At 39.5% G+C, this 26,650-nt stretch overlaps 1 protein-coding gene across 1 annotated transcript in view; it reads left to right on the top strand.

The window, feature by feature from the left end:
- Window positions 1–26,184, top strand: part of ARFGEF3 (ARFGEF family member 3) — a gene marked incomplete at both ends in the record, with an annotated part of 84,393 nt that extends 58,209 nt beyond the window's left edge. The window contains 19 exons of the mRNA XM_080615986.1: window positions 195–410; window positions 674–784; window positions 2,215–2,365; window positions 2,968–3,282; window positions 4,557–4,690; window positions 6,141–6,286; window positions 8,394–8,573; window positions 8,971–9,115; window positions 10,242–10,364; window positions 12,558–12,661; window positions 13,945–14,089; window positions 15,964–16,092; window positions 16,631–16,807; window positions 17,392–17,506; window positions 18,142–18,244; window positions 18,887–19,018; window positions 20,596–20,726; window positions 24,160–25,390; window positions 25,993–26,184. Coding sequence (XP_080472112.1) covers window positions 195–410; window positions 674–784; window positions 2,215–2,365; window positions 2,968–3,282; window positions 4,557–4,690; window positions 6,141–6,286; window positions 8,394–8,573; window positions 8,971–9,115; window positions 10,242–10,364; window positions 12,558–12,661; window positions 13,945–14,089; window positions 15,964–16,092; window positions 16,631–16,807; window positions 17,392–17,506; window positions 18,142–18,244; window positions 18,887–19,018; window positions 20,596–20,726; window positions 24,160–25,390; window positions 25,993–26,184 — 3,980 coding nt within the window. The remainder of the gene's footprint in view (window positions 1–194; window positions 411–673; window positions 785–2,214; window positions 2,366–2,967; window positions 3,283–4,556; window positions 4,691–6,140; window positions 6,287–8,393; window positions 8,574–8,970; window positions 9,116–10,241; window positions 10,365–12,557; window positions 12,662–13,944; window positions 14,090–15,963; window positions 16,093–16,630; window positions 16,808–17,391; window positions 17,507–18,141; window positions 18,245–18,886; window positions 19,019–20,595; window positions 20,727–24,159; window positions 25,391–25,992) is intronic.
- Window positions 26,185–26,650: the final 466 nt, after the last annotated feature.

The following is a 26,650-nucleotide window of genomic DNA, read 5'->3' as shown; positions in this document are numbered from 1 at the left end:
GGGTTTTATAAACAACAAGCATATGTGGTTTAGGACAGTTTAATGGTTGAGGGATGTATGTCAATGCATCCTAAATGTGAATTGGTTGTCCCGCATGCAGAGGACAAATATGATTTAGTTTTTTGCCTCTGATAATAAAGCTGCTGTTGTGTTGTTTTCCAGTAGTAGCAGTAGTAATGCATTTCTCACTCCAGGAGTTGCTTTTGCCCGATACATTTTAATTGGCTGTTGGAAGAACTTGATTGACACATTGTCCACACCCCTGACTGGCCGCATGGCAGGCAGCTCCAAGGGGCTGGCGTTCATCTTGGGAGCAGAAGGAGCCAAAGAGCAGAACCAAAAGGAAAAGGACTCCATCTGTGTGAGCCTGGATGGACTGAGGAGAGCAGCCCGGCTGAGCTGTGCTCTAGGTACTGCTGCATGTAGGATGTCACGGCAGACTTCTTATAAAGTAGGATAGTATCTTTCCTTGAAGGAATTTGGGAGAGAGAAAAGCAGCATCCTGATCGAATCTTGGATAGGAACCTGGACTGTAGGACTCCCCATACCTCTGATACCTGCCGTACAGCATAGACATATCCAGTCAACTTTCCATCACACAACCTGTTGTTGAGACTGCATGGGATTGGGAAGAAAATGCTGGTTAAACACTAATTGTGTTGTTCGTTTACAGGAGTTGCTGCTAACTGTGCATCTGCTCTTGCCCAAATGGCAGCTGCCTCCTGTGTCCAAGAAGAGAAAGAGGAAAAAGAAATCCAAGAGCCCAGTGATACTATAGCTCAAGGTAACAATGTGATTAAATTACCTGTCTTACTTTGTATTGCCTGTAAAGATGCTACTGGAAAGTACTTTGCTACATATGGCTGAAGGACATAGGGGAATACCACTACTGTGCAGCACTCACTTGTAGGCATATGGGATGTATGCCTAGAGGCTTCAGTACATGTCCTGCTGTCCTAACATTATGCCACACTAATTATATTTTAGGTGGAACTGAAATCAGTGGAACAATAGAACAGCATTTTTGCAATGTGCACTTTTTAAGCCATGTGATACTAGTACAACCAGAAAGCATCAGAGAAACAATTTATCTTTTGTTAATGCATTGGGTGATAGTATAAAGCTGAGTTTGCATCCCTATACCAGTCTTGTGTATACATCCTTGATTGTCTTTTGTCATCATCAGATGTTTAAAACTGTTTCTGAATCATGTTAAATGAAGCTGGAATAATAAATATATATATATAACATATAGAAAGTTCTGCATCTCTATACCATACTTCCAAACCCAGTGGAAGTCAACTTCAATTGTTGTCTTCAACAATTTTTGTTGAATTGTTGTCTTCAATGGCTTTTTGGAGAAGCACATAAGATTTGTCTGATGATACCTGATTTCTAATGGCAAGAAGCCCATAACAAAACAGTGGTGCACAAATAACCCTGCTTGGCACTTAAATTTGGTGTCTCAGTAGAGAAAACAAAACTGAATAGGCCTGGGCACAAACTAGCTTTTGACCTCTCTGCTAGATAGGACTGAAGTATGTTGGCCAGGCCATGGTGAAGCAAAGAGGAGGCAGTAGCAGTGGCCAAAGGCCAACAGATCTGTTCTGTGAAAACTTGCAAAGCTTCAAAATTTGGTTCCATTCCAATGCAGCATGAAAACTAAGCTTTTCAGAGATTCTCAGGAAAAAGAATGAGGTCAAAATGCTTGTAGTTCAGATCAGAATCAGTTTTACTTTGACAGGAGTACCCATTAACAAAACTCTTTTGGTGAAACTTTTGTATGGAAAGAGATGTGAAATACACGTGAAATACACAAACTCTTTCTTTTTCCCATAGCAAAGGAGATTTTGGTAAAAATAAATATCCAGCCAGCCAGCTCCAGAGAGAAGCATGTAATATCACTGGCAATCTGCATCTGTTCTGTGGGCAACAAGATGTGAATTTGGGGGTGGAGGTTGTCAATCTGGCATTGATTTTTTTTCATGCATATAAGATCAGTCAAAAAGGATTTTAATTTTAAAACTGCCTTATGTTTCTGAGCAAGAAATGCGTTTCTCTGTTACAGTGTTTTTGTCTAACGTCCATGTTCTGTTATAGCTCTTGGACTGTATACATTTGCCATTACCTTATATACAAACCAGTGCTTGTTTAAAAGCTGGAGATGTTAATGTGGGTTGTTTGTTGTTTTGGTGTTTTTTTTTCATGCTGCAGTGAAACAGAAAGTGGAGCAGAAATTGGAACAGATGGGCAAGGTGCAGGGAGTGTGCCTGCACACTGCTCATGTTTTGTGTATGGATGCAGTTCTTAATGTGGGCCTGGAGATGGGAAGCCACAATCAGGACTGTTGGCCTCATGTATTCAGGTACTCACCAGTGTTCTCAAAAGAAACAGAATTTATACCATGTTGCCTGAAAATAACAGACTGAGAAAAAGGACTTTAGGTACTTGGGGAGTGTTCTGTATAAACAGTGTCAGAGAGAATTAACTGCCAGCAACTGTAGGAGGAAAGATGTTATTGTTTTCCACCACTGTTTAGAGACAAAATCAATGCTTAGAAACTTTAAAGTTCTGACTCTGGCAGATCCAGGAACCTAAATGGGCTCTTAAGGCAGGTTCACTAAACTATTTGCTGTCTAGGCACACAGGAGGCCAAAGGATGTAAGAAGACAGGTTTTCTATGTCTGAGTGTGAGACTTTGAGATTGTCTGTTTATGGTTTGAAGAAAATGGCCTGTGCATTGTATTTGGTTCAGATGTAATCAGTGCCTGCAAATTGGCAGTGGGTTTCCATGTAAACTGGCTTCTCACAGTGATGGGGCTTTGAAGCAGCCAAGAGCTGTACTTGCACTATCCTTCTGACTCACCTCTGGAGTAAACATTTATTCAGTGAGCCTAGTGATTGGTGGGGGGAGGAGGTGTTCTTTTGTGGGTTTTATTCATATTTTTCTTCTCTGTTTGTTCTCAGGGTATGTGAGTACATCAGCACATTGGAGCACACCCACTTCAGTGATGGTGCTTCCCAGCCCTCACTTACCATCACCCAATCACAGCAGGCACCTGCAGGGCTGGACACAGACTCTGAGCCTGGGGACTCTGCCCAGGCACTGACCCCTGAGCAAGAGACCACCCTCAGCAACAATCCTGTCATTCAGCCAGTTTCTATCCAGGAACTCATCAAGGAGAGCAGCAAGGGCAGAGCTTTTGACTTCCGTGGAGGCAGTCTGCTGTGTGGAACCAGTGCTGCCAAGGCTGTTCTCACGCTTTCTACACAAGCTGACAGGTACAAGCAGCGCTCTCGGGAACCGGAAGCTTTGTTCCCACAACAGGACCAAAATGGACCTTCTTGTGGTGCAATGGGGAGTGATCTTTGTCTGTTGCAGCCACTTGCTTCAGTTGAGTTTCACAAGAGTGCTGCACAACCAGCAGTTCCTGAAAGACCTGCAGGTACTGGAGGAGAAAGGGCAACCAAGCATGGTCACAGAAGGGCTAGGTTAAATGTCCCTAAAACACAGTCTGCAAACAGATATGTCACAGACATTTTTGCTATTTCTGCTATTCTTTCAACAGCTAAGGCAAGAGTTGAAAATTTCCTGAGTTTACACGCTTCTAATAACCTTTTTATTTCCTGGTGACATTTTACATTCTTTTTCTCTGCCCACAGGAGGGTGATATTTGTAAAGTCAAGGAAAAACCAATGCATACTGACACTGCTTATAGGAGTTTGTGCATGGAGATTATTTTTTATTTAGGAAGTTCACAATACAACTTACTTCCAAGGATTAGAGAATAGCAGTACTGTAATTTTAATGATGCAGGTTTGCTTTCTGCACTTCTACTTCAGTGTGGATTTTATTAGGAGTCAGTCCCTAGTTTTCTAGGACTATAGAAAGTTTTTCGTGAAAAACAAGGTCAGAAAATTGTATTTGTGTCAACTTTTGGCTGCACCATGTGAAATTTCACTGTAATCTCTCTGGAACCCACTTCCTGCATAAGCATGTTTACTGGTTTAAGGATACAGATTTTAAGTCTTAAGAGCTCATTGCAGCTGAAAATAACCACTCTTGCTTATATTCCAAAATAGCAATTCTGGTACAGCAACTTTACATCTAAGACTTGAATTAATTTGTTTTGCACATAAGGGACTGTAACTGAATGGAGCAAACTAGTGCAATGCCAAAGCCAGTGAAGCTGTGATGATCTATGACATGAGGACCAGGCATATTCTTGCTGTTTTTTTAATTACTGGTTCATGAACTGTTTACAGCATTAAGATACAGTAATGGGAAAGCATCCGTTCCTTTAAAAAGTGACTTTTTGTTTTAGTACCTGAGTTAAATCTTGGAAGGTGTCTGGCTGGTCCTACAGCACCCTACTTTCCACCCTCCAATTAAAGTTTCTGGATCAAAGTCTTTATGAGGCACCGTGTAATGAAAACAACCTCATGTGTCACTAAATGCAGCACATAGCAGCTGTGTAAAGATACAGGTTTTCTTCTTAGATATTTAAATCTGCATCCCATGAATTTTTCAATTAGATTCAATTCTTTTACTACAGGCTCTTTGAAGATGCTGCTGACAAGTTAAACTTGATGGCCCTGGCAGGCTTCCTTTACCAGCTCAAGAAGGCTTCTCAGGCCCAGCTTTTCCATTCAGTCACGGATACCGTTGATTACTCCCTAGCAATGCCAGGTAAAATCTACTGAAGATCTCTTGCAGAGCTCTGTGTTTCATATACAACTGAACTGCTTATAGGACTTGCTTTGTATTCTTACAGTTTTAATTTTTCCGACTGAAATTTCAAGTTATACATAAACCACAGTATTTAGTCTAATAAGATCTTTCTGTCGGACCAATTCAGTCTTTAGAAAAGGTTGAGTGCTTTTTTTTGGACAGAGATCACATCCACACCTTCTATGAAACACTTCAGAGGACATTCATTTGGTTCTTGGACTTTGGGAGTGTTAATTATACACAGATATTTAATCAAAGCTCCATTTTGGAACCTGATGCAGTAAAGAAACTTGGGTGAATGTAGACTTAAGAGAGTCGATTTAGGTTGGACATTTGACAGCGGGATATCCTCAGAAGTGTTCAGAAAATGGGTGACAGCAAACAAAGCACACAGCTGGAGAATATTATATAAAGCAATGGGATTTGTCATGCTTTTTGCTCCCCAGTAGACCATATACCCCACAGTACAAAGCCTGTAAATTGTCTTTTCCATCACTGTGTCAAACAGAGCAGAAGGATTGAACCCAAAGGAATATATTTCACTAAAATTTGTATTGTGCCTTTAGAAGTGACATTAGTCATATGGGTTTTGTTTTGTCCTACGTCAGGCATGGATTTTATCTGGTATATGTCTCCAGTGTCATTGATTTCCCCTCTTCCTGAAGTGCTGCATGTCATTTTCTCAATATGACAAGCCTCTTGTCTCCAGGCCTCAGCATTCATCTTTTTTTTTTTTTTTAATAAACAGTGATTCTGTTATCATGTGTGAAAGACTTGGAATAGAGCACATAATGGCTTTTTTAATAGATATTAAAAGTGGTATGGCCCCTGATAATGTCTTACGTTAAAGACAAAAAGCAGTAGCATATTTTAAATGAGAGAATGAGGTGCCTTTCCAAATGTTGTAAGAGCAATGGAAGATTAATTTCTTTCAATAGGAAATAACAACTATTATTGGCCTAGGAAAAGTGTTTTCTCATGTTCTCTGCTTTGTATCCTTTGCTTGAGAAGAAATAAAAAGGACAAACTGAAACTAATTTGTAGTTTATATTCTTTCCTGTAGATGTCACTAAAGGTTTTTGCAGCTACTATTTTTTGTCTTAATTTCAATTAATTCCTTGCTTAACTTCTCTGCACTACTTCTCCAAGCCTTTTTCTTTAAAACTTGGGTCCATCTGTTCTTTTACCTACACAAGTGTAGGTATTGCAGTAAAATTCAATCATTTCAATTGCATTGCAATTCAAACCTAAACATTAATTTGTTTTCTTAATTTTTTTTTTTCTTCCACCACCCTCCCACCCTCAACTTAATAATTTCTCACCTGATTTAAATTCCAGTTTAGGCCTCTAGAGATGGAGGAGCAGCTCCATTATAAATATCCATTTATTTTCTCATACTTCCGTGTAGGTGAGGTGAAATCTACCCAGGACAGGAGAAGTGCACTTCACTTGTTCCGACTTGGCGATGCCATGCTCAGAATTGTAAGGAGTAAATCTCGCCCACTGCTCCACCTCATGCGCTGCTGGAGCCTGGTGGCACCCCACCTTGTAGAGGTAGGAGTAGGGGAGAGAATGGGAATGTGTGCAAGACATGGCAAAGTTGAAAAAGCTGGAGAAGTCAGAGTCAACATTGTCAATTCTGTTTAAACTCCTGTTGGGATACTGTATATAGTGTGTCACATGTTGTGATATTGTTTGTCCAAAAAGTGTATTCATACCCAGCGTGCAGTAAACCAATTCCACAAGCTCAGGCGAAATACTGTGTTTATGCAGGCCTGGGTACTGGGTGGACTTTTCCACAAATCGAACACACCTGAATGTCAGCTTACAAAAGCTACAAGGTTGTATGCTCCCAGTATTTGGTCAGTAATCAACATATAATATTTGTTGTGTCATTCCTTCTAATTGCTACGCATGCTCAGAGGAGGGGTGGGCTGGGCTGGAGTCTTTGTCGCCTGCGGGTGTGATTTTCAGTATTATAATGAAGGCAGTTCACTTCAGGGCACCTTAAAGGTTAGTTTCATTGCCAAGTTGATTATCAAATAGTCACTTTGCCAAGCTGTCAAATAACTTATCCTTGGTGCAATCAATCCTGGATGTTGTCCTTTGATCTTTTAAACAGAACCAAGTCCAGCATTTTCTCATTAATTTCTTATTGCTAGTGAAGGTCATCTTGACCCATATTCAAGTTCCTAACATGTACAGTTAACTATGACTACCCGCAGCAGATGTACAATATATTATATCAATACTGCTTCTGAAAAAAATGTTTTTACATAACTGAAATGGGCAGGTCCAGTGGTAGTGTGCTGGATTTTTGCAATATGCTACTTCCTGTGTGTCTGTCATGAAAAAACTGAAACCACTCCAAGAGTTATAGGTAACTCCTCTACCTATTTTCCCAGCCTAAGTCTGCGTCCTTGCAAGTCTTCCCATAAAAGGATGCAGCTTTCTTTTCCCACATAGAGTCAGCTCAACTGGAAAGATGGTGACATTTTTCTGTTTCCTTCTGCCTGGTGAACCCTGGTCAGTGGCATGCTAATAGCAGCCACATAATGGTTTTCAGTCACAACAAATGACATTTCCTCAGACAAACTTTGAGTCTTAACTGGTGAAACACTGGTGGGTTAACTTCTTAGAGCTTTTTAATTTGTATCATTGCTACAAATAAATGTGCAGTACTTCCTTTCTTTCTGACAGTAAGGTATGTGGTGTCATCTGCCAGGTCTATTGGGAGCATGCTTCTCTGGAGTTTTAAGATGAGCTATTCGCTTAATTGCCATAGCATTTTATTTCATTGACTCAAGAAAATGTGTGGACTATTTTATAGAGGAGTTCAGACACTGGGGAGTCTCTGTGGAATCCTTCTAAGTGAAGTAGAAATAGCAGAGAATTGTTCTGTTGTATGCTTTAACATCCCTTTATCTTGAAAACTGGTGTCTCACCTTTGGATGCCAGCCTGAGACCACTTTAAATGCTTGTCATGTTTTGAATGCTTTTAAGTCTTTCAAGATCCCAAGCCAGTTTAAACTCAAGTACCTTCTATGTTTTTAGAATACAGGTCTGGTCAGTCTTTTTGGTTGACTTGAGTGCAGATGAGGGCATTACTGGGAAGGAGAAACATGAGGGAAAGGACATAATTTAGCATAACCTGTGTAATTCCTCAATGCAATACTTTAATATCCAGGTTCTCGTTTGTTTAATTTTTTAATAGCTCTTCCAAAAGTGATGAGAACCGTCTCACTTTAAATTCCATAAACAGCCAAATAAAAAGTGACATTTGGTCATGCATGGATATGTAAAGTGAATATATGCAGGAACCACCTTTTTGAACGAAAAAATGGTCACACAGTAGAAACAAAAGACAACATTTCACACAAGCTCTGTTCTGTAGGGTTTGTTATTTAACTTATTTTTAGCTGTGCTTTTTCAATTGTCAGCAAGCCTCCAGGCATCTCTGGGAGTCTGAGCAGCTCAAGAGTCTCAGCCATCTGTTTCTATGGCTGAGACTCCCATTTTCGTTGCAGTGGGGCTCTAAATCACTTAGTGGTGAAGCTGGTTTTAGGGTTCAGCAATATGAAGTGCTTACCTCCATTAAAAGTGTCTCACTAAAAGCAAATTTTTTTGTTCGGGCAAACTAATGCTCCTCCTTTCCCTGTAGGCTGCTTGTCATAAGGAGAGACATGTGTCTCGGAAGGCTGTCTCCTTCATCCATGACATCCTCACTGAAGTGCTGACGGACTGGAATGAGCCTTCTCATTTTCACTTTAATGAGGCACTTTTCCGCCCCTTTGAGCGTATCATGCAGCTAGAGCTGTGTGATGAGGATGTCCAAGACCAGGCAAGTCAACCCTGAATAGTGTGTCTGCATCTAGCCTACCGTGTCCACAAGAAGGATCTCCAAGTCCACAAGGTCTCCAGAGCGCACTTAGTCCACTTGAGATTGTTTCCCAAACTCCCTTCAAATGGTGCCCCTCAGTAATCTTCAAGGAATCAGAAGGGCACTGCCTCCCTAAGCCAGCACTGTGGTAGAGCACACAGAGAGTACACCTGCCTTTGAAACAATTTAATAAAACTTTTCTATTATCTAAAATAAAGAAAGTAATGAATGAGTCTAGATTGACATAGTGAAATCCAGGAATGTGTTTAAAGCCGTCCTCATTCCTTCTGAAAGTCTATTTATATATCAGTTCTGGTTTTGGGCTTTATTCTTTTAACCTCTCCTACACTGTCTGCAGGTGGTCACCTCTATAGGAGAGTTGGTGGAAATGTGTTCTACCCAGATCCAGTCAGGATGGAGACCCCTGTTCAGTGCCCTGGAAACAGTGCACAGCAGCAGCAAGTCAGAGGTTAAGGAGTATCTTGTAGGAGAATACTCTATGGGTAAGGACCTACTGCACTGACTGTTTCATAGGTGCTTTTGTTTCCCTATCTTATTCCTTGGGGATGCAATAACTAACTGAATATATTTAAATGCCCTACCTGAATAGTGGCACTTAGCAGTGGCACTGCAAGACTCCAGGACTATACTGAAGTATCTGGTTTATTAGCTGGGGTGCGAGGGAAAGAGAGGTATTGTTCTGACCTTTTATCCTCTAGATTCTGGCAGACAAATAGAATGAGGAAGAAATGCTTCAAACCTACATGATTTTTTTTCTTCCTTTTTTTTGAATTTTTTCTTTAATACTTGAAGATTTTTGAGCAAAACAGTAGTGCAGGAGTACTGAGCTTGGCTGGGCCCTTGCCACTGTCCTGCTAGAGAAAGGGAAGCATACTGTATAAAACCACCATGTCTCATGTGACCTGTCTTTCTTACTACGTAAAACCTGTTGCTCCTACACATGAGGGTAACTTAATGGGATAATCTAGGCAAGTGCTTGTCCAGACATTTAACCTCAAGGCTTCAAATTACTAATGCTATTTCAAACCGTGTTTGCTGTAATAAGAGTGATTCTGCATCTCTCGCAGAGATGTTTGCTTGTATGGAAACTGGGTAATAAGGGAAAATCACTTTAAGCTGTTCTTTTGCCATTATAAAGTATTTAGTATTTTTAAATATTACAAGTCATGTGTAAGGGATATGGTTTTCCTACTTCTTACCAATAATCAATGTAGAAAAAGTAAGGCTTTTTTTGTTACTGTATAGTCTGAATAGTTCTCAGTGTGACTGCTGTCATCTTGGCAGTTAGCAAGAAATAAACCACAAGCCTCCACCAAACAGAAGTGTTAGCTACTGTGCTGAGATCAAGAGCTCAAGCCTGCTCTTACTATCTGGGCAGGCATAAGCTGCTGTTTTTCACAGATGAGGCAAAGCAGGGAGTCCGTATCACTTTCTCCTAAAGGCTACACAAATTACCTCAGGAGCAATAGAAAGTCTTACTTGTAAAGTAATTTCTTTGTCTGCCCAGAATAGAAGAGATTCTACAGATTCAGTTAAATTGTTGAAAAACTGTTGGAAAATCAGCTTTATGGGGGATGGGGAAAAGTTCTCATCTTGTTATTTTCACAGGGAAACGTCAGGCTCCGGTGTTTGATGTCTTTGAAGCATTTCTAAACACAGACAGCATCCAGGTCTTTGCCAATGCTGCCACCAGTTATATTATGTGCCTTATGAAGTTTGTCAAAGGACTGGGTAAATATTTTTATTTTCTTTGTATCCTATTAAATCATGATATGTCAAACTTGGTCCTGCAGAAGAGTAGAATTCAGTTTTGTAATACATAGTATGGTAGGGAAGAGAGAGGCAGTGACGAAATTGAGTCCAGAATGCTTAAAATAAAAAAAAGACTAAGGGATTATTTCAGGAACACTTCTAATGCTATCAATTTTTCAAGTTGTTACAGCATGTATCTCTCTATTAAATGTCTACTTCATTTGATCCTAGTTTGCATCAGGACTTGCTTATTGTCTGTCCTTTCTTCCCTTGCCCACCTCAGCAGCAGTAGTCTGGTGTATGCAACATTGAAAACCTGCTGACTCTCCAGTAGGATCGTGAGCATGGCAACCAGCAGCGCTCTGTCCCCATGACTAGTGTTTTGTTATGTTACTGAGGGCAGTGGAGACCAAGCGTGTCAGGTCAATGTGACTGCAGAGTAATGGTGGTGCTTCACCAAACTTCAGAACAAAGGCAAATGGTGTTGGGTCTTTCTGCCCCATTTGTGTTCCCTGTCTTGCCTTGATCAATAGAATTTGACACTTTTCATTGAACTGTGGCAATGATATTTTTCTTCCTGATGTAATATGCAAAACCTCTAATGAGTGGTAAATTGGGGGTTTCATGTTTTACATTTATATTAGTCCATAGAGGTATCTGAATCTGTAAGGGACTTTGATTTAAAAGATGCACCTAATTGCAGCAGATCTAGTCTTTAATGTTACTCTCATCTTGTTAAGCTATTTTACCATCATTTTCAGCAGGGGCAAAATTCAGCTTGTGTTGACAGCCTGGAATTGTAATTATTACTACAAAAGAGAAATAAACTTGTATGTCCAGTGCCAGTAGAGGGAACTGATGTTCCTTCTGGAGAACTTTAAAGTCTCTCTTTCATTTCTTTAGGTTTCTTACTGTTATGAGATAAGATTGTCCACTTTATGGTCACATGTCAAAAAGCAAGATGAAACATTGAATAATGTTTCATCTTCATTCACATATAACTTTATATAATTTCGATAACAAAGTTATATAGAGGTTAATGGTAATACAAAAAAACCATGCTGTTTTTTTGTATTAAAGGTAATGGGACTGTGGAATACTTCAATACTGAGCAATAGCAAATATGCTACCATTTATGTGCATTTTAACATAAAACTAAAGGATTCAAACTGGCTGACTTAGCTGATCTCGATAGCAGACAAGACTTTAAAATACATAATGGAAGATATAGTTAAGGGCATAGAAAATGCCAGTAAATGTAGTGAAAGAAGAATAAAGTAGGATTTAATAAAAGGATTTAATATTTATCTTGCGGGGTTTTATGAGAGGAATAGCTTTTAAGGCAATAAAATGTTAATGTATATGGGAACTTGGTAAAGCTTCAGATCTGGCACTGAATGGGAAGTATTTGACTAAATTGGAAAAATGGTTATGAGCCAAATATTCTAGGGTAGGCAGAACATTGACTGAGAGGGGAGGAAAACTTTCCTTGCAGGCAAGGAAAATGTTAGAATGAACGGAGTTATCCAGGGAGGTCCTTTGGATGCCTTGGAACCGATCTGCTTATTTAATACACTTGGTGAAGCTGACCTGAAAGCAGGAGTCTGCTGATGCCACAGAATTAGTAATAGCTGTGATATTGAGACACTAGAGCCCGAAGCTGTCATAGAGATAAAACGGAGACCTTGACACCTGAATTAGACAGCAAAAGGAAATACCGTAGCACAAAATATAAAATAATCTTAAAGGAAAACTTTTGGTAGAAGAATTTTCCAGGGCACTGGGGTGAAAATGAATAAAAAAAATGAGCATACTAATTAAGCAAAGGGTGAATATGAGCAAGTAATTTATACAACCATGGAAAAAAGTAGAGTGGGTCAATATGACAGATGACTATAAAGTATGATTATAAGAACTCTCAAAGACTTAAGAGTTATGATATAGGCATGTATTTATTAAAGCATTTATTCATATAAAAGTCCATGTATAAACTGTGTCCAATATTAATGTACTGTTTGTATGAGGATCATCTGCTTGTCATCTAATAATATCAAATGAAGGATGGGTTTTGGATTCTGTTCAGACATTAGGGCACAACTGACTGAAAATGGAAACCTAATGCTATGTTTGTTTCTCTTCTGGCCTTCCCAATGCTGCCTTTCCTGTCCCCAGGGGAAGTAGACTGTAAGGAGATGGGTGACTGTGTGCCAGGATCAGGACCTGCATCTACAGACTTGTGCCTTCCCGCTCTTGATTACCTCAGGAGATGTTCTCAGGTATGGTGAACATGTACTAACCTGACCTAGGAAACAGTTCTAACCTCCAGACTCTGTGGTAATAACCTGCACTGGAGAGTGGCGATATGAAGGAATCTTATACCTTCTAAGCCACCTAAAACTGAGGAGTTAAAAACACAGACCAAAGGAGCATGTGGGAAAATCTGAGTGTTCAAAACCTAGCAGTAACATATCCAAAGCTACATTCATTTTTACTGAAACAGGTACTGTAAAGTGTTTGGAATGAAGGCAGAAAGAAACCCAAACAAACCACCCAACCAAGAATTCTCAGATCTTAAGAACAGCAACAGGTTACACCCTCTAAAATTCAGCAGCAGCTTATCTGTACCGTGAAAACATATCTGAAGCTCAGGGCAAATCTCTAAGAATTAGAATGCTGGCATGTTTCCTGTAATCTCCTTGCACACAGCACAGACTATTATCCAGGGCTATTAGGGTGGGTTTTGCTGATGTTATGTATTTCTGTAGCACCTACAGGTCTTTTTGTTGGACTCAGGCCATGTTTTCTCTGGGTACAATACAAATGCATAACAAAGGATATTATCATAGCTGAAAGGATTTAATATCTAAATTCAGAGATAATGGGTGGATTCAGTACATAGACTGAGAGGAGAAGAAAAGAATGAGGCAGCTCAGAATAATGAACAGCAGACATATCAATCTGTACTGTCTATCTTGTTCATCTAAGAAAATGTAGTGAATACCTATCTGTATATCTAATGTATGTTCTATCTATATGCTACGTGCATCACATCACATCACCTTTCCTCATTCTTACAAAACCCAATTCACAATGAGGCAGAAATATTTTCTCCTCTTTAAAAGAAGCAGCCACTTTTTATCTTGTTATATCTTTTAACCTGCCAGTGGAAGAACAATAGGAATGACTAAAAAGAAATCCTGTCTGTATATTGCAAATACATCACTTACTTTAGAAAGGTCTGGTAAAATACAGGTAGCTTCCCAGCTATAGCACAGTTCTACAAAGTGTGTATTATTTATTGCAAAACGGACAACCCAGGCAACGAAGCTCTGAAGTAAACCTGTACTTTTAACATTATTTACTTAGTCCTTCAGAGCTCCAAAATATTCTGTGTACAGCTGATTGATGGAGCTTCTAAGGTCATAGGTGCAGTCAGTAACAGTAATAAGCTTTTATTTTATATATCTGTGCTGTGTGTGACAGCTTTTACAAACTTTTCCATACACATTTACCTTTTCTTCTCTTTTTTTTTCTCTCTCTCCCTCCTCCCCCCTCCAAGTTATTAGCCAAAATCTATAAAATGCCCTTGAAACCCATCTTCCTCAGTGGCCGGCTGGTTAACTTGCCCCGAAGAGTACAGGAGCAATCAGCCAGCAGTGAGGATGGTATTGAGTGCATCCTTTCCGACTTTGATGATGACACTGGTAAGTGCATTGAAAGTGGTAAATGCAGAACTAATCAATTGCTTCTTCCCCATGTCACTGTAAATTTTGCCAACTGCCAAAAGCAAAAAGGAGGGGAAAAACTTCATAGTTTATTTCCTCTTTGTTGTCTATACACACAGATGTGCACACATAGAGCTTGGAAGTTCAGGTCATGTCGTCTTCTTTACATTATAAGATACAGCTCATATATGAGAAAAATAAAACCTCTCAGGACAAGATAATAATATTTTAATTACTCTGATATCCATAATATAGCCAGTATTAATTTCTAAGAGCTAATACAAAAATACTTTCTAGAGCACAGCTGAAGGAGTGAAAACCTTTAAAAGCTGGTATTGGCAGGCCTGCCTTTACCAGGAAAAATAAGTGTTGAGTTAGAGTTTAGAAAGAAAAAGAGTACATTTGAATATGTTTCCAAACTTCTGTCCTGTGGTATGTTGAACTAAATGGTGTATTTTTGAAGTCCATAAAAAGTGCTATGACCTTCAGAAAAACAAGCAGCATTTGTCTCCTGATCATTTTTGTGGTTATATGAGTTGTAGATTAATCAGGTGTTTGAACTAGGTCTGTGTGGAGCCAAGCAGTAGAGGAAGGCAGCTTTACTGCTTCTGGACTCATGATGGCACTTGGAAGCAGTACACTTTTGAATATCAGAACTACTGAAGTGTTCTGACCTGGCTGTCTTTGTGAAGAGCCAGCTCCAATGCTTCACCAGAACAACTCTTGGTACCTACTTTTATCTAGGCTCTTCCATCACATGGGTTGTCCTGTTCCACTGCTACCTTGGATAAAGGAGACAAAAGCTGCTCTCTGAAAAAAAATTAAACCATAAATCCTAGTTTAAAACAAAAAAAAACCACCAACAAGCACAAAAACCAAAACAAAATGAACAAACAAAAACCACTAACACACTTTTACTTTCCTTTTTCTATGTTTGGTTTTGTTTGCGGTGGGACTGACACCTTCCTTGCTACAGCCACCTTTCAGGTAGTTGTAGGGAGTGATAAGGTCCCCCTTCAGCCTCCTTTTCTTCAGGCAAACAACCCCAGTTCTCTCAGCTTCTCCTCATAAGACTTGTGCTCTAGGCTCTTCACCAGCTTCATTGTCCTTCTCTGGACCTGCTTCAGCATGGCTACCAGTGGCAGAGAAGGTGGGCTCATTAGTGAACCAAAGTAAAATCCTTTTATTTTATTGAAAACTAGTTGTATCCTGTAATCTTTTAGAGCATACATGTTTGCTAATGTAGATATGAACTCACAGTACTACCTGTATCCTAACTGCCGCTTGGTAGTTGTCCAGCTGTGCCATATCCACACTTAATTGACTTCTGTCTGTGACCTCTTAACATCTAAACATGACAGGTGAAGCAGCTTGATGATACTTCATGAGGCATTACTGCTGTTCAATTCTGGGTACCAAACAGAGCCAGTAAAATTATGACTAGTCACCTTGGATCCTTACGCAAAAGCATAACCTCAATAAGTAGGCTCCATTCTGGCAGTGTTTGCAATGCTCATGAGATGTGTAAAACCTCCCATTAAAAACAAAAAAAATAATTAAAAATCCCCACCCAAAGTTAAAAAGGCTGGACTGACGGGAGTAATAAACTAAGAAAGAAGACCAGAATGAGGTATTTATGGAGGAGGAAGGATGGGATAAAACACAAACTTAATAAAAAGGGAAGAAAAAGGAGACACTCATTTAAAAATTGATATTGCTCACAACCATTACACAGCAACAGTCAACATGCAAGAACCCATGATTTTTTAGCCTCCATCACTGTCTGAGGGCAAGTTTGGTGGACAATGCAGTATTTCACTCATGTTTTTTAATCTTTGTTTCCTTACTTGTAGGCCTTATCAATGTCTGGATTATTCTGCTAGAAGAATTAACAACTGCCATATCCAACTGTCCCCGTCAGCACCAGCCTCCTACTTTGGATCTGCTGTTTGAATTGCTGAGGGAAGTTGCCAAAACACCTGGTAATGAAAGAGCTTGATTAAATATAAGCTAGTAGAGCCCTTACCCAAACCTTTTAGAATCCTACACCAATTTTGTAAAGTGTGTTACTCATGCTAGAGCTGCACAGAGACATTCTTAAGCGGAAAAGGATTTTCTTAGAGCATGATCCAGTTCTATGTTCTATGTTGACAAAGGGCGTCTTGTAAGAGTATGTTAAGTATACTCTTACTCTTGTTGCCCAAATAGAGGTGGAGTACTCTATCAATGTCCTAGTTACACAAAATGTTTGCCTAGTGTCCAGGAAATAGAAAAAGAAAATTATATAGTCCTGTAGACCTGCTTGGGAAAGATAGCAGGTAAACAGTTGGTGAAGTGTTCATATCTTACCTCACAACTAGATCCAAACCAGCTTACTCTTCTCATCCCACAAAACAACTTTCAGAACTTGCTTTCTTTAGCATCACCCCTGGCCTCAAGCTTGGAACAACTTAGCAAATTTACTGTGCATATAGGCTTTGTAAGCAAAAAATATACAACCACCGTTATGTTTATTTTAAGGACCAGGATTTGGCATTTATGCAGTTGTACATCTTCTTCTTCCCACGATGTCTCTTTGGCTCCATCGCAGCCATGGTGACCATTCATACTGGGATGTGGCATCTGCTAATTTCAAGCATGCCATTGGCCTTTCCTGTGAACTCGTAGTGGAGCACATTCAAAACTTCATACACTCAGGTATGTCATCATACTGTCTCATCTACTGATAGACACCAGTGACACGTTACTGAATAGCTACTTGGGGAGATGGTTTCATTGCTTTTTGTTTGCTCAAGCATAAAATAAGAGGAGGAGGGTTGAAAATTTCTGTTTGTTTGGGTTGGGGGTTTTAACTTTTTTATAGGGTTTAGAATTATGGGGAAAAAAAGCCAAACTTGCTAGGGACCTATGGAAGTTACTTAGTCCAGCTTCCTGCTCAGAGCAAAATGAAGTCATCACAGAGTACATTATACTTTCCAAAAGAAGATTCTAAGACTTTGCTCATAAAGAACTAGAATATCAGAAACAGGCTTTAACTGAAATTCTCCAGTACCACTTAAGTTGAGACATTTTATAATGTTAATATCAAAAGGATTGTTCTTATTTCAGTTTGATGTGATGCATAGTTCAAACTAGAACTTCAGTGATAGCTGCGTAAAAATAAAGTTTAGGCTTTATAAATAAAGGCTTGCAAAGTCTCTGAATAGCAATAAGTGTAGCAAGACTTTAATTATAATGAAAAAGCAATGATATTAAAACCAGTCTGTATCTTTTCCTTGTAGATATTGGTTATGAAAATATGATTAATACTATGCTGAAAGAACTTTTCAAGTTGCTGGTAGCCTGTGTAGCAGAACCAACAGAAATTATTTCCAGAGTTGGCTGCTCTTGTATCAGGTACACACAGTCTGTTCACTCTGTTAGCATATTCAAAACAGGATGTCTTTATATATTTGAAGAACTCCTCAACTGGTTAAGTTGTCTAACATCTTGAAAGAACACTACAATACATCTATCTCTTGTTATTTGAATAATACATTTTGGACTTACTAAGTTTCTCTTGCTGCTTTCAGTCTGCTTCAGAACCTGTGATTTTAGGCGTTACTATGTATATGATTCCCATAAAAAGCACTTGTATATTACATATATGAAGTTAGTCTATAATTAATCCCTAGGAAAAATAATCAAGGGTCTTTCTGTTGGAATTCACAGGTCTTTAGAGGTAATTAATACCTTTCACAGTCTCCAGGTTCTTACAGTCACAATCAAAATAAGCACTGCATTATATAGTTACACAATGTGTGGTTCTTGTCTTGGCAGGATGACTACTTAAAGAGGAAAAGCAAAGGAAAAAATAACCTCAAAACTACAGTGTAATTACAAAAATAGGTCAGAGTAACAACTGAGGAAGTTGAATATCATTAGCTAGTCACCAAGTAGGCCTTTTGTTCTGCTTTCAACCTTCTCCCATTATAAGTAAGAATTGTCCAGCTCTTTCTTGAACATGGTAATGTTTTCTGGTATCTTTGCAGGTATGTGTTAGTGACAGCAGGGCCTGTTTTTACTGAAGAGATGTGGAGGCTTGCATGTTGTGCCTTGCAAGATGCATTCTCTGCCACTCTGGAGCCAGTAAAGGTAAACTGCCTTTTTTTCTGACAGTCAAAACATAATCACACTAGTTACAGATTCACTAACTTTGGACAGGTTGCTTTTTCTTTTTCAGAAAAATTTTTTGGTACAAACCAGGAAAAGAAGTGTAAGGATTATGTGATAGCTTCTGTTATTTTGTCAATTCACAATGAAAGGTGTTGTATCAACAGTGGAGATTGTAATCAGTTTTTCTAAACATGTACAGACAACACTAGCTGCTAACAGTCCACGCTGATTTTAAGTTTCCTTGCCAGTATGAAATCAGAAGGTGAAAACTTACTGTTTGATCCATTTATTCCTCTGAAATGGCTGAAACTAGGCAGAAGACAAAGTTGCATACTTGATCCTGTAGCTGCATTCTGCATAGGTCTCCATAGATTATTTCTCAACTCACTATCTTTGTTGTAACCAAAAAGTCTTGTTGAGTCACCGCAGGCTGGGGCACATAAGAAATTGTATTGCCTTTACATTAGATACATCAAATGCTAAGGAACAGGTGACCCCAGCTTATGGTAATGGGACTGATTACTCTGAATCTTGTATGACACACAAAGGGACTGGACAATGCTGCAGTCACTGACTTTGTTTAACGCAACAGTGAAAGTCTGATGTTGTGTCTCTCTATAGAACCTATTGGGCTATTTCCACAGTGGTTCTGAAAGCTTTAGTGGAGATGCTTGTGAAGTGAAGGTGGCAGCCCCCTCCCTTTCGCCAAGCGCTGAAGCTGAATACTGGAGAATCAGAGCCATGGCACAACAGGTACTGACTGATGTTTCAGGGGAAGTTGAAAAATCTTTTAAACTGGGGGCTTTTCTTTATGAAAGTACATTTTTACAACCACCTTCCTCACAAACCCTATGGGCAAAGACTTATTCATCACCTAACTAACATTTATTTGTCTAACAGTAATATTGAGAAAAAGGAATAAAACCTAGGAAAAAAAGAAACAACTTAAAAGTGACCCCATGTAAGTAGGAATTAGGAATACCTAGGGTGAGGAAAGATGCCTAGGTACCTGAGGAGGACTGATGATGAGCCTACTGTGTAATGTAGTTTTAAAACCAGGAACCCTAGCATACATCAGTGGAAATGTTTCTGATGGAGAAGGGAAAATAGTAGTTTCAGTATGAATCTTCATCTAGAATGTCATATACATTTCTGATCACTCTGTTAAAGAATGATAAATTCAAAGGACAACAAATGCACTACAACAGAGACTGTGATACGAAACTCGAGAAACAGTATTTGGTCAAACTATCAGAGGAGAGTTTGAAGAGGAATTTTCTCTATAAATACCTGGTATAGATTGCAGAGAACAAAGAGAGTTTCTGAGAACTAGAGGATAATGCTGACATTTAACAAATGGTTTAACACTCATCACTAACTCCTATTCAGCAGAGCAAGCTTAGAGAACCTTCTCAGGGTCCTTTTGGCTACAGTAGGGGTTGTTCATTTTGTAAACATGGTAATATGAAACAAATGTTTTGAAATACAGCAGACTGAACTTAATGACCTGCAGGGTACTGTAAAACTGTGAATACTGTATGACAGTTTCAGCATGGAAAAGCAGCTGAATTAAAAGAGCCAACAGCTGTTTGGTGTCAATTTCTGACTTGCTTAATCATACCCTGATGCTGCTTGAAAATCGGAGACACACAGACCAGGATCTGTGATCACAAATAATGTGGCAGGGGCAGACTTTTGTTTGAACAGAAAAAATGTTTTAAGTTTTTAAGACATAGAACTCAAGAAAGCAGGAGATGTGGCATACATGCTTTTCTTTTAGATACTATCAGTGGCAGTCCCTGAGTCTTTCTCAGTGAGGATTTGACACAGCTAGCAAGCTACAAAACAAAGCTACAGCAACTGAGAGTTGTTTTCCCATTTCCCACCCAAAGAATTGCAAGTTGGGTGTCTGCTTGATCTTCATGACTGAAAATAAACCTTCCAACCAATCTTTCTAGGTACAACAACAGGCTAACTATACAAACAGGTCCTTTTCTCCACTATACATGGTATTTCCTGACAGTAGCTTACAGACAGCAGAAAGCTTGTTTTAGCATTATGTCTTAAAGAACTTGAAATAAAAAGATGTCTGTCTCTTGTCCTGTGCTCTGCTGGGTGTCTGGAGGTAGCCCATGCCTCTGAGGCCATTTTACCAAAGCAGCATGCTCCAGGGAAGGTCTGCTGGAGTGATACCTCGCATTGTCTCCATCACTGTAAAATAAATCATCATAACAGATCTTCCACAATGCAGGAAATCCTTTTCTCAGCCTCCAACAAGGACCCAGTGCAAATGCTAAACTGTTCGTTTTATGTAACTTGTTGGTTTTTAGGTCTTCATGCTGGAGACCCAGTGCTCCCCAAAGACCCCTAGCAACAAGGAAGGATTTGAACATGCCCAGTCATGCGTGCTCATCATTGACCTGCCACCAGATAAGAAACCAAATGGGCATACCCAGAGAAGGTAAAATATCTTATCAGGAAAATGCTGTGTCACTAAAAGCAAGATAAAGACTGGCAGAGATGCGAACAGAGCCTGGCAAACCATGCCTCTCCAATAGGTCTCATCAAAAAATGAAAAGCACCAATCAAATAAAAATCAGGTTTTGTGAGAAAGAAGACAATAGGTTATTACTGTCTGCTCTCCAAATGTTACTGTGATCATATACTGGTGAGCATGTGCAAGAGCTGTTATAGTGATAGAGGAGCCTGTGTCAGGGTCTATAACGTGGCCCTTAGAAACTTAAATAAGGAAACTGCTTCTGATAGATAGTAAAAAGTGGTAGGTTACAAATACCTGAAGGATACATAAGGTCACAGAAAGCCTTTAAGTAGAGGAAATGTAGGTTAAATTAAGAAAAGAATTCTCACAGGAAACACTAGGAAAATCTTTCCAATATTGAGATTCTTTTCTTTAAGAAGTAGAGTTAAAAATTTCTGTTTGAAGAGAGCATTGGAAGTACTGTTATATTTGTAATGATACCTAGCAAATGAAATAATGTCTGCTTCACTAATGGTCTTTTAAAGTCAGTATTACTGGATTAAGAAGGTAGAAAAAGTTAATGGATAAACTGGAGAAACATAAATTGAAGAAACCACATCCAAAGCTGCAAAACTGTCAACATATTGATCTAGGGAACATTGGTTTTGCTTGGCACTTTATTTTTGTGGAAGTCCTTCTATATGTTACCACCTCAGAAACTCATGCATTTGCATGACTATCTGATCCTGTCAAAGAATATTTCTTTTTGCTTGCACTCAGTTGCTTAAACAACTGCTGTAACTTCAACAGGGACAAGAATTAGAATTTTGCATTCAGGGTTTGTGTTTGTATTGCAAGGTATGTAACATGTGGCATGAAATTGTCTTTCACTAGATACCAAACCTGCTTCTGTACTACTTCAGGCATTCTCATTCAAAACTAAACTGTTGCTTGCAGCAAGGAGCCAGAACGTGGTGGACAGGAAGAAAGACCATGCAAGATGTTTGTATTCTCACACAGCTGTACAGAAGTTTCCCCCCAGAGCATGTGCTCTGTTGCCTCACCTTCAGAGAACAAGGCCCTGCACAGAGAATGGTTGAGATCACAGTCTAAACCCCTTCCCTTGTGGCAGGAAAATATCTGCTTTATCCATAGGCTTGCAGATCATTCTTGTTATAACGATGCAGAGCAAGACTGGAGTACACCCCTCTCCTGACACATAAGGCCATGCACATCTAACAGGCTGTGTTTGTAAAGGTATTTTGGGTCTTACTTGTCTTTAAACAAATAAAGAAAGCTTGCAATTAATACAAACTCTGAATGCTCTCACACTGTCCTTTGTCTAAACAACTGCAAAAAGTGTATATGCCAATAGGCAGATGTTACCCCAGCAATGCTCATTTTTCACCAAAACAGGGTTCAAAGGTTGACTGTGCCACTGTTTTTCATATTATTTGCTACAGCAGTGCAGTAATATGCCGGTCTTGCATGCTAGTAACTGTAGCCTATCAAAAGTTTTACTTTAACCTTAGTGGGGTTTCTCTTCTCCCTTTTTGCTTTTGTTTCCTTAATGCTGCATCGTTTCACAGGAAGCTGGGGTAAGGGAGCTTTTCTTCTTCCTAAAAAGTAATAATATATTTCAGTTTGAAACTTCAGGCAAAATAAGAAAATCCTATCCTTAACCAGCTTTGGCATTGTGTTTTCACCTATAGTTCTGTACTAGTTTCTTTTGGAACTGAGCAGGACTTCAGACTGTCCTTGTAAATTGCCTTTTTGGCTTTTACAAGGAAATCAGATCTCCTTCATCCTGATCCTGCTTTTGGAACAGGATTAGTCTCTTGAAATCAATGCAAACACTCATTTAACTTTATATATGCTCTTAAGAGCTTTTCTGAGTCAGTCTCTAATGATTTTTACAGCAGAAAATGACTTCCCCATAAAAAGCTACAATGTATATATTAATCATCAAGATTTTAGCACTGTCACATAATAAGACTACGTTTATATATCAGCAGTGACAGCTGTGTCATGGTAAGCAAACTGACACAGGTAAATTAACCCAAGCAGCAGAGTTTTGTCTGAATTTGTTTTTTTTTTTAACGTTGATGTTGCATTCTCTAAACCTAGTTTTGCTATGATTTAAAAAAAAAAAAAAAAAAAAAAATCTTTTTTGTTGTTATTTTGGGAACACTTTTGAAAGTTGTTTAATGAAAGTAGAATAATTTTTGCAACAAAAAAAACCTTAAAGGTCTACAATTGAACATCTGATATTATATGAATCTACTTTGACTTAGACCTAAACTTTAGTATTGCAAGCAAACTGAAAAATTTTTCTCACTTGATAGCAGTGCTAATTAAAATGTGACCCATCATAGTTCCCTAAATCAAAACAAATATTAGTATGTGTAACAGCGTCAGCTCATTTAAAACATCACCTCTGTAATCTTACTCAAAGGCTCTTTCTTAAATGCCTTAAGATAGGTTTCACAGTTTATAATTTTAAGTCCATGAGATACCAAACAACCACAATCCTGGCCCCCCCTACTTCCCAGCCTCCCTTGCCTGTAAGCCTCTCAATGTTACTCACTGGTGGACGACCTGAAACTTTGGTGGGAGGAATTAGCCATTCCTGGGTTCCTGTGCAATTCAAAAATCAGTGAGATCTAGAACAACTCACAGCACCTCTAAGAGGAGCACAGCTAGGAATCACCCAAGATTATATATGGGAAACACAGTTAGGAATAGTTATTTCCATGCCAGGCTCTCAGTGTTCAAGTTGAAGTCTTAAAAGCAAAGAGCGAAATGTGCCTTCAGCAAGACTTAAGCTTTTTTGCATGCTCCATTGCACTGCTGATGTTTCTGTAGATGTTTTTGGTTGGTTGGTTGGTTCTTTGTGTTTTATTTTTAAGTAGTACTCCTGGCATTAATGGAAATAGAAACCAAGTACTAAACTAGTTTTGGCTCCCATTTGTCATGGCAAAGTTAAGGTTGCCTGAAATAGAGTGGAGGAATAACTTTGTTAACAAATTCCTGAGTTATGGCAGGCTAAAATGTTGAAAGAACTTGCAGCTGCCTTGAAATTGAAACACAGAATATTTAATCCCTCAGTGTTGGACATCTCTGAAGAAAAGCACAAAAATTATAATAGAGCTTTGTTTTAATACCATCTCTGCAACAAGTGCTATTAGTATGCTTGCTATAGGCAGCTATTTATCTCAATCAAGATAAGTGTCTTCCTTTCTAGGATAGTATTTGAAAAAGTAACTGAAAGACACCTTTATCTTCCTCCACCTTTTTGTAGCAAAGCTGTGAAAATTTGGCCTTTCACGTTAGGTTCTGAAACATGAAATGTTCCTGTAAAAGCACAATGCACCATTTTAATTTTTTTTTTCCTTCCCATGCTTGGTTTACCAAGTATTCCTTTCAGGACGATAGTGGTGAGTTTGCTGTCCCACCAAGTACTGCTCCAGAATTTATATGACATCTTACTGGAGGAATTTGTGAAAGGCCCTGCTAACTTGGAGGAAAAAATGACAATACAAGTACCAGAAAACAAGTTGGCTGGTTTTCTCAGGTACATCTCCATGCAAAACCTGGCTGTCATCTTTGACTTACTGCTGGACTCCTATAGAACAGCCAGAGAGTTTGACACCAGACCTGGATTGAAGTGTTTGCTGAAAAAAGTTTCTGGCATTAGTGGAGCTGCCAATTTGTATCGCCAGTCAGCAATGAGTTTTAACATCTACTTTCATGCTTTGATTTGTGCAATCCTGACAAACCAGGAAAACATCACTGCAGAGCAAGTGAAAAAGATCCTCTTTGAGGATGATGAGAGAAGCACAGACTCATCACAGCAGTGTTCTTCAGAAGATGAAGACATTTTTGAAGAAACTGCCCAGGTCAGTCCTCCACGAGGGAAGGAGAAGAGACAGTGGAGGGCTCGAATACCATCTCTGAGTGTACAGCCTGTCAGCAATGCAGACTGGGGATGGCTTATCAAGAGGCTTCATAAGCTCTGCATGGAACTGTGCAACAACTATATCCAGATGCATTTGGACCTGGAGAATAACGTAGAGGAGCCTCCAGCATTCAAAGGCGACCCTTTCTTCATTTTACCATCCTTTCACTCAGAAACCTCCACCCCATCAACTGGAGGGCAATCTGGGAAGGACACACCATCAGAAGATGATCGGAGTCAAATCAGGGATCAGCTGGGAGACAGCCTGACACCCCGAGGAGGGAGTGGAGAAATATTGCTGCTACCCCCACCCCTAAGTCCTAAACCAGAGAAAAAAGAGCAAACCAGGAAAAAAGAATGGTGGGAGAGTGCTGGCAACAAGATCTACACCATAGCCGCTGACAAAACTATCTCCAAGCTCATGACAGAATACAAGAAAAGAAAGCAGCAACAGGCCATGACATCCTTCACCAAAGAAGTCAAAGTGGAAAAGAAAGGAGAACTTCTGGGTTCAAGAGGGCCAGACTCACCCATACTCCAGCGGCCACAACATCTTATAGATCAAGGTCAAATGAGGCATTCATTCAGTGCTGGTCCAGAGATCCTGAGACAAGAGAAGAGACCACGCTCAGGATCCACAGTCAGCTCCCTGAATATATCTGTTAGGGATGCTGAGGCCCAGATACAGGTAGGATATGCCTGTAGAATACCAACAATAATAGCAATAATTAAAAAGATACCTATTTTTTTTATATATTTTGATTATTATAATGTCTTCATTACTTAAAGAATGCATCATGATGAGGACTGAATGTTCAGAAGCTGGCACTGATAAAAACCTAATTCTGTTTTATCCAAAAGAAATCAGTCTTCAGGGAAGCGCTATCCTGCATACACTAGTACAGCTTTCAAGAGTGCTTCTGTGACTGGGACCAAAGCTGCACTTCTTAGTCTTATGAACTAGCAGCCTACAGTGAACCCATTGCTTACTGTTAAGGGATCTAGCCCACTTAAGGCTTTTGAAAATGTCATGCTGCTTGTCACAATGCTTTTGTACTTAAGAAGGGGTTTTGCTAATTCCACAGCAGAAATAGCAGGCTCCATTGCTAAACAGAAACTTGCTGCCTGCATGTCCATGTCAGCAAATTCATGAAAGCATCAAACTTTGTTCACTATGGGATGAAATTAAGGGTGATGAAAGATGAGCATGATATCTGCAATGCAAAACCAAACAATGACTTACAGGTCTTCTAAAGAGTCATTTTTTGTATCCGATTTGTTTGTTTGTAGGCATGGACCAACATGGTGCTGACAGTTCTCAATCAGATTCAGGCCCTGCCAGATCAAACTTTCACAGCCCTGCAGCCAGCGGTATTTCCCTGTATCAGCCAGCTGACCTGCCACGTGACAGATATCCGTGTCCGCCAAGCAGTACGGGAATGGCTGGGAAGAGTGGGACGAGTTTATGATATCATCATTTAAGCCTAGCTGTGCTCTGTTGCAAAGGGGAGAAGACGTCAAAGGTATACAGCAAAGTACTTGGGGTTCATTAATTGCCTATTTGTTGGTGGTACATTAAGAAACAATGAGCTTGTTGATGTATATCTTATGTCTGCTTGAGACTGTGTCCCCCTCACTCACACTAGCAAAGACGGCAAAGCATGAGTATGTCCAGCACGGTCTGGAATGGCCCCAGAACCCAGAAACTACCAGTAAATCAGGCTGGTACCTAAAGGGGTGATACATTTCAGTAGCCTTCATTTAATTCAAATTTGCAACAGTGGGAGCCATAATAAACTGCAGCAGAACTTCCACACTTATAATTAGCTGTGAACACAACTGTCATCTGGATGTCAAACCAGGCCAGTAAGCCTACAAAACTTTAAAAAAATAAATAAATAGAAGGCAGGGAAAAGGTGGCGCTGTGGGACAAGTGAAAAACTGCCAG

Source organism: Psittacula echo (genome assembly GCF_963264785.1).
Source record: "Psittacula echo genome assembly, chromosome: 4".
Taxonomy (NCBI): domain Eukaryota; kingdom Metazoa; phylum Chordata; class Aves; order Psittaciformes; family Psittacidae; genus Psittacula; species Psittacula echo.
The sequence above is the reverse complement of the archived record's forward strand: the minus strand, read 5'-3'. Positions and strand labels throughout refer to the sequence as shown.